This window comes from Myotis davidii, unplaced genomic scaffold (assembly GCF_000327345.1).
Source record: "Myotis davidii unplaced genomic scaffold, ASM32734v1 scaffold3306, whole genome shotgun sequence".
In the NCBI taxonomy this organism is placed as follows: Eukaryota; Metazoa; Chordata; class Mammalia; order Chiroptera; family Vespertilionidae; genus Myotis; species Myotis davidii.
In genome coordinates, this window is record NW_006297043.1 from 14,582 (window position 1) to 22,658 (window position 8,077).

Consider the following 8,077-nt stretch of genomic DNA (forward strand, 5'->3'; position numbering starts at 1 on the left):
TACAGATTATTATATATCCATATATCTCCTTACTCTGTCAACTCTGAGGGCCTAGAAGCAATGATATCCCAACAGTAATGAGTACATCTAGCACCCAGATCCTAGTTTTTAATACTGTTCTCCAACTTAAGGTATCAGGACTCCTTGTAGAAATGGCTAATTCTAGAACTTAGGCAAGAAATATGCAAAACTAGTGTATCTTGTAGTGCCAGAAAGAAAGTGTTACACACACACACACACACACACACACACACACACACACACACAATCAAATAGATACAAAAGCCAACTGAAAGAGCTCCCTATGGCCAAAATTAAAATGAAACATTAAAAGTAGCATTAGATTATAATCTAAATTATCAAATAAATATTAATGAAACCATGCTGATATGAATAAATTAATAAAAGGAGGAGAAGTCAAATATCCCATGCAGAATTCCAAATAATTTTGAAGGTACTGTACCCTCAAGTAGGTAGAACACTCCTGGTGTGGACTGTGCATAGTGACTTTCTTCCAAAGAGTACATACAGCCCTGGCCAGCATTGCTCAGGGGCGGGAGGCAACTAATTGATTTGTCTCTCTCAGATTGATGTTTCTCTCCTCCCTCTCTCTCTCCTTTCCCCTCCCTCACATCCTCTCTAAAAATCAATGGAAAAAATATCCCAAAAGTTAATTATTTTCTTATATACCAGATATGGACAATTGAAATTTGAAATTTAGAAATAGTTTATAACAGTACTCCTAAAATGCAGAATGTAAGTGTACAAATATGAAACAACCTTACTGAGAGGGATGGGAGGAATAAGGTGCTGACATAAGTAAGTTTGGAAATGAATGTAGTCTATAAAACTATAGGCAAAATTATCTCTGTATATAAATATTAAAAATATATAAAGAAGTAAACATATAAAAATGTATGTGTATATTAATGGAAAAAATATCCTCCCATGAGGATTAACAACAACAAAAGAGTATATACAATATGGAAAAGGAGATATAAAAGAGTAACTTTACCATGGAGAATCCTGGCAAACACTATCTCAGTCAGGTGACCAAAGTTAGCATCAACAGAGACAATACTGATAGTATATATCCTTTATATGATGTGATGAGAATGGCACTTTATCTCTGTGGTCCTCTTCCTAAAAGCACTTAACCCCTGTGTAATCACAAGAAAAAAAATCAAGCAAACCGAAATTGTGGGTCATTATTCTTTTTTAAGATATATTTTTATTGATTTCAGAGAGGAAGTGAGAGGGAGAGATAGAAACATCAATGAGAGAGAGCCACTGATGCCCCACACAGGGGATGAAGCCCACAACAGGGCATGTGCCCTGACCAGGAATCAAACCGTGACCTCGTGGTTTATAGGTCGACTCTCAACCACTGAGCCATGCCAGCTGGGCTTATTGTGGGACATTATACAAAATATCCAACCAGTACCTCTCAAGAGTGTGAAGGGCATCAAAAACAGAGAAAGTCTGAGAACCTGTCAAGCCAAGAGGAGCCTGAGACAAGAATGACTAAATGTAAGGTGGTATCTATCCTGGATGGGATCCTGGAACAGAAAAAGGATATTAGGGAAAAATTGAGGAATATGAATACAATGTATACTTTGGTAAATAATAATGTATTAATACTGGTTCATTGTGGCAAATATACCATACTATTTAAATGTTAATCATAGGGGATATTGAGTCTGGTGGGTGTGGTTCGGTTGGTTAGCCATTGTCCTGTGCACTGAAAGGTTGCTGATTTGATTCCAGCCAGGGCACATGCCCAACTTTCCTGGCTTGATCCCCAGTAGGGGTCCTGCAGGAGACAGCTGATCATGTTTCCCTCTCACATCAATGTTTTTTTTCTTCTCTCTCTAAAAATCAATTTTAAAATAGGGGATATTGAGTATGGGGTACACAGAACTCTACCATCTTCACAATAATTCTGTAAAAATCTATGACTGCCTTAAAATAACTTTATTTTAAAGACAATATAAACCAACAAAAGGCTAAGAACCAGGGTGGCGGGGGGACCACATGGGCCTGTTAAAATGGTAAGGCAGGGCTTAACAGAAATTTCCTGGGAGACAATTCCTTCGAAGAAAAAAAGAGTCAGCAGACAAGAGATTAACAGGTGAGAATAGCACAGTATCTGGTGAGTCAGATTTTTCTCCTGGTTCAATCTCCAGTATCTAAATCCAGTGAAGATTTCTGTATGCAAAAACACACACAAACCAACAAAAAAATTGGAAAGGAGTGTTTTCTAGGAACTTTTTAAAATATTAAGGTCCAAGTGACAAATGGGTACTACCCACCTGAGTTAGGGTTAACTCTATTGTAGACAGAGAATTTTCCACCCTTCTATTGAGATACTCTACTGCTTTAGTCCATTATGATCTCCGGCCCACCAGCAATAGGGGCCTTAGGAGGGTGCAGGACCCATGAGACGAGGCACAATGCCCAAGAGACATGGCATTAACCAGGAGAGAGTGGCAACTACCTCTCAGCTACCTGGACTTATTCCTGGACACAAGTGGAACCTCCCTTAATCCTCTCCCAAACATCAAAAACAGGGAAAATTCAGGGGCTCTGGTCCTGCTGGTGCAGGGGAGAGGGTAGTAGCTAGCCCAATACAGTATCTCATCTGATCTTCTCCACAGTCCTGGGAGGCACGTTTTATCCCCAATTCACAGATGACAAGACTATCCCTTGCAACAATGCATATGTAACTATGAGGTTGATTCCTCCACAATTTTTGAGTCCCAGAAGTAATGTTTTACTTACCATTTCGCATGCTGATAAGAATTTTAAGTGTCCCCAGGTTTTCCATAAGCACTGAACTGTTCTTTTGATTGCTTGGTATTGATTTCTATTTTTTATTTTTCATTATTTTTATGATGAAAGTAATATGAACAAAAAAATTACCCACAGATAACCACTATTAATCTTTTAGTAGACTCAGCTTTCAGAGTTTTTTTCTTCCTGTACATAGATCATTAGTAAATATCTTTGCGGTTTTACAAAAATGGACTGATGCCATATATATGGTTCTGCAAACTTTTCTTTTTAATTTTACAATGCATCATAAACATTATTCCATGCAATGGACAAAACTCTGCTACTGAAACATAGAGGGCTGCAGCTGGATAACAGAGTGACAACTAAAGCAAAACATTAGCATAAATTTAAAGCCCTGGGCCTGGCAAATGCCTGCCATGGGCACTACACAAAAGGAATGTCTTCAAAGCCCCTTTGTGGGGCCCTACAGCCACCCCTGAGTTCCCTAGGGCCTCTGGGGTGGAAGGGGTCCTGTAAACTTTTTTGCATCCACATAAACCCCCCCAATTTCTGTCTGGTTTTCTTCACCTCATCTTCTACCCTAGCCATCTCATCAAATTCTCTTATCATCTCCTCATTGCTCAAATGCATATCGTGTATGGCCTCTTTGTATTCCTTGAGGCACTGAGCCAGCCCCTTGTTGGTTTTTCTTTTGGCTTTTCTAGGTACATCATCCCCAGCTGGGCGCTTTCCTGCAGCCCTTGGTTCGATGGCTGGTTTTCCTTCTTCTTTTGGCTTTCCCTCACTCTCTGGTTTTCCTTCTTCTTTTGATTTTCCCTGGCTCTCTGACTTTCCCTCTGTCACTGGCTTTCCCTCCTTCTCTGGCTTCTCCTTATCCTCTAGTATTTCCTCATTTTCTGTCTCTCCCCTGTTTTCTATCTTTCCTTCATTTTCTGACTTTTCCTTGTCTTCCAGAGTATGAGCTACTTCTGGCGTTGCAGCATTCTGAGGCTGTTCATTTTCCATCTTTCCTTGGTTCTCAGGCATGCCTTCATTTACACTGCAGAGTTTTTCCATGTTGAGATGTCCCCTCCTTTTGCAGGTCTGGAGAGTACTGGCATCTTGCCCCTTGTCAGGGTTCCCCTAACCGGGCCCCGCCCTCCTTCTGCCACCCTTTCCTCGCCATTCCTTCCACACACGTGAGCCAACCATTTCTCTGGCAGGCCCTGCCATTTTCTCTACATTTGCTCGGCGCAGTGTGTGTGTAAATGTGTTGGAGGAGGACAGCGGGGCCCCAAATTCTGCTTGGGACGTGCCGCCCACACTCCCCGCCCCTTTGGGACACCCCTCCTTTAACTGACCTGCGGGAATTCTGGATAGGTTCCTTCCTTTTCTAGCCTAGCGGAGTGCTGAGAACAACAGACACGCAGACCTGCAGACAAACAGGGGAGACAGTAGCTGGGCGTTCGGTGGATGCACAGGGACTCCGATCCCTTTCCTGAATCCTGGCCCTAGTCACCCAACGTTTTCCTCCCCGATCTCCTCCGCTCCCCACACCCCAGACGCCATTTCTTGCCATTTCTTTTCACGCCTGGGGCGCCAGATCAGGACGTTTTCCACCCTAATTTTGGATCTCTGCGTCCTTCTCTCCCTGAGGCAACTCGCCTCCCCACCATGAAGGTCAACTTTTTTCTCTAGGCACAGAGTAGACGAGGAGGGTTAATCTCCACTGTCTCACTGCTGGGGTGTCCCTCAGTTCACCATCTCCGGCTCCAAAATGGACGGAGGGCAGCGAGAAGGGGGTGCAGAGAGAGGGGGCATGGGTACTTGGGGGTGTCCGCCTTCCCCACCCTCCACCCATCGGCCGCTCGCTCCCTCTTAGTCATTTCCCCACCGCCATCTCTATCTATAGTCAGGCCGGCTTCCCTCCACCCCGACCCCATCCCCAACCTTTTTCCTTTCCCTGCCCATTCCTTCTCGCCCATTCCAGTATTCGCGGGCAGCGAGGAAGGCCCTCGCACTGACCTGAAAGAACCTGGAGCAACAATTAGGAGTTCGCAAGCAGCTCGGGTCGGACCGCAGCGAAGGAAGGCGGGCACCCGGACTGGTGCCCACAGCTGCGCCCGGCAGATCACGTGAGCGTGCGTCCTCCGAGCCCCGCCCACTAGCCGGGACTGCCAGACACACACCGCCTCTTTCCCGCAGGTCCCCCTTTACCTCCCTGGGCCCTTTTGTCTTTTACCTCTTCTTGAGAAGTTTGTCGAAGAAAGAATTTTAATGAAAACCGCAGAGACTTTTTTTCTTCAATGGGTTGGGCGGTCCAGGGGAAGAGTCTTAAGAATGTTGCTCTTCAATTCAATTGAAAGAACGAAGATCAACTCCCATAAAATGGTAAGAATGTGAACTTTAATGTTGTACAAAGAGCATAATGTTGCATTTAGAAAAAAATAGGAACAATATTTCCCTCAAAATGAAATGTTCCTTTGTCCTTACATGCACAAACATAAAATTTCTAATGAATTAGTATTTAAATCTAAATGGAATTATACTTGAAGCAGAATAAAACAATGATTGAATATAACACAGACAATGACCAGACCATATATGACAATAGAACTGTGACCCACAACCTCTACAGCAAGCAGCCCAGGAAGCCAAACAGCCTCTGCTTCAAACTTCAGGACTTGAACAATGACTGCAGCCAACCCAGTCATAAAAAATGCCTTGCTTCTAGTTAAGCTCCTCCAGGTTCCCCATGCCAATGACCTCTAATCAGAATACCTGAAGCCTTCCCTGTTTTCATTCTAAAGCTTTCCTATTCCCCTGCCTGCCTTTAAGTTTGCCAAACACAAGTGAAAGTGCCCGACTCTCTTGTTATAACAAGATCTGAATAAGTAGCCACCGTTTCCACACAAGTTTTTTGTGTGGAAGGCTTTTAAAAATATAACAGAGATGAACACTTAAGGAAAACAGTGCCCTAGCCGGCATCGATATTTCTCTCTGGCTTTCCCTCTCTCTTCCACTCTCTCTAAAATCAATGGAAAAATATCCTCTGGGTGAGGATTAAAAAAAAGGACAACATTGATAGGTTTGATTACAAGAAACTATGTAATAGATTTGTTGAGGGATTAGGGAACACATGCACTTTTCCCTGCCCTTGTTGAGTGTGTTGGTAAAATTTTTCTGAAGAGCAATCCTATATAATAAAGAGGTGATATGCAAATTGACCACCACACCCTAGCACAAGATGGCCACCCTCATGTGGTAACAGGATGGCTGCACCCATGTAGCCACAAGATGGCCAGCAGGGGAGGGCAGTTGGGGGTGACCAGGCCTGCAGGGGAGGGCAGCTGGGGGTGACCACGCCGGCAGGGGAGGGCAGTTGGGGCAAACCAGGCCGGCACAGGATGGGAAGTTAGGGGGACCAGGCCAGCAGGGGAGGGCAGTTGGGGGGGACCAGGCTGGCAGGGGAGGGCAGTTGGAGGCGATTGGGGTGGCAGGGGAAGGCAGTTGAGGACAACCATGCTGCTGGGGAGGTCACTGGGGGTACCAGGCCAGCAGGGCAGGACAGTTGGGGGCAATCCGGCTGGTGGGGGGGCAGTTAGGGGTGATCAGGCAGGCAGGCAGATGAGCAATTAGGAGCCATGGTCCAGGATTGTGAGAGGTATCTCCAGGATCAGGCCTAAACTGGCAGTCCGACATACCCCTAGGGGTCCCAGATAGGGGAGGGTGCAGGCTGGGCTGACTCCGCCCCCTCCCCATGCACAAATTTCGTGCACTGGGCCTCTAGTTTTCTATATTGTTTTAAAATAAAAATATTTGCTCTAGCCAGTTTGGCTCAGTGGATAGAGCATTGGCCTGCAGAACAAAGGGCACACATACCTCGGTTGCAGGCTTCTTCCCAGCCCCGGCCCTGGTCCAGGGCTTACAAGAGGCAACCAATCAATGTGTTTCTCTCACATCAATGTTTCTCTCTGTCCTTCCCTCTCTCTTCCACTCTCCCTAAAAATCAATGGAAAAATACCCTCAGGTGAGGATTAACAAAATAAAAATATTTGATATTTTGGTTCAGTAATTCCACTTCCAATATTTTTCCAGGGAGATAATTAATAATGCATTAAAATATAATCTTATGTTTTAAAATATTTTATGTTTTAAAATTCCCATAACAATTGTTTTTTATATATTTATTCTTTGCTAAAACTAAGGCTTCATGAGTGATTCTGTAGGCTTTGTTTACAATAGGGGGAAATGGAACATCAAAATTGTCCCTCAGAACAGATTTAGTTAAATAATCTTCTTAATACATTTGTTTACCTTGGGTATCTTTGGATACTTGGTTTAGAAAAATAATTATTTTTTATGTTGGGTGCTCAATACACAGTAAATATAATTATCAACTAACTGTTATAATCCCATATTACTCTGGGTAGTGGGACACAACATATACCACAGGATGTGGTATTGTCCTCTAGAGAATGCCACCTATGTGCCAGGCACTGTGCTAACTACCTGATCTTATCTGATATGGATTTCATTTATACCTGATTGAGGAACTCATATTTATTTTTATAAATATATTTTTATTGATTTCAGAGAGGAAGGGAGAGGGAGAGACAGAGACAGATAAGAACATTAACAATGAGAGAGAATCATTGATTGGCTGCCTCCTGCATGCCTCCACTGATGATCGAGCCAGCAACCAGGGCATGTGCCCTGATTGGGAATCAAACAGTGACCTCCTGGTTAAAAGTTGACTCTCAACCACTGAGCCACACTGGCTGGGTGGGAACTCATATTTCTTTCTTTTTAAAAAAATATTTATTGTTGAGACTATTGCAGATGCGCCTCCCCACATTGTCCCCTCCACCTGGTTCCTGCCCAGCCCCAGGCCTTCACTACCCTACTGTCTGTGTCCATAGGTAAGATCTTTGGTTAATTTCTTCCCCCTTCCTTCTGAGATTCATCAGTCTGGTCCATGCTTCCATGCCTCTGATTTTGTTCTATTCACCAGTTTATTTTGTTCATTAGATTTCTTATTGATTTATTTTGATTTTTAGATTTGATTGTTGATAGATATGTATTTATTGGCATTTTATTGTTCACATTTTTTTTCTCTTTTTTCCTCCTCTTCTCTTAAAGAAGACCCTTTAACATTTTATATAATACTAGTTTGGTGGTGATGAGTTCCTTTAGCTTTTTCTTGTCTGGGAAGCTCTTTAAGTGTCCTTTGATTCTAAGTGATAGCTCTGCTGGGTAGAGTAATCTTGGTTGCAGTTACCTGCGTTTCATCACTTTGACT

At 43.5% G+C, this 8,077-nt stretch overlaps 1 protein-coding gene and 1 pseudogene across 2 annotated transcripts; one reads left to right on the forward strand and one right to left on the reverse strand.

Moving 5' to 3' along the window:
- Positions 1-3,040: 3,040 nt before the first annotated feature.
- On the reverse strand, positions 3,041-4,919 carry TCEAL4 (transcription elongation factor A (SII)-like 4). 2 transcript variants are annotated; one of them, XM_006772729.2, is made up of 3 exons: positions 4,801-4,919; positions 4,136-4,207; positions 3,041-3,873 (listed from the first exon to the last, which is right to left on the reverse strand). In XM_006772729.2, exon 3 carries the CDS (start codon positions 3,850-3,852, stop codon positions 3,220-3,222), a length of 633 nt encoding a protein of 210 aa, XP_006772792.1. In that variant the 5' UTR covers positions 3,853-3,873; positions 4,136-4,207; positions 4,801-4,919; the 3' UTR covers positions 3,041-3,219. The 2 variants fall into 2 exon arrangements, with proteins under 2 accessions (XP_006772792.1, XP_006772791.1); XM_006772728.2 differs by having other exon boundaries at positions 4,131-4,207.
- A 196-nt stretch (positions 4,920-5,115) lies between these two features.
- LOC102753905 overlaps positions 5,116-8,077 on the forward strand; it is a 5,109-nt pseudogene continuing 2,147 nt past the window's right edge.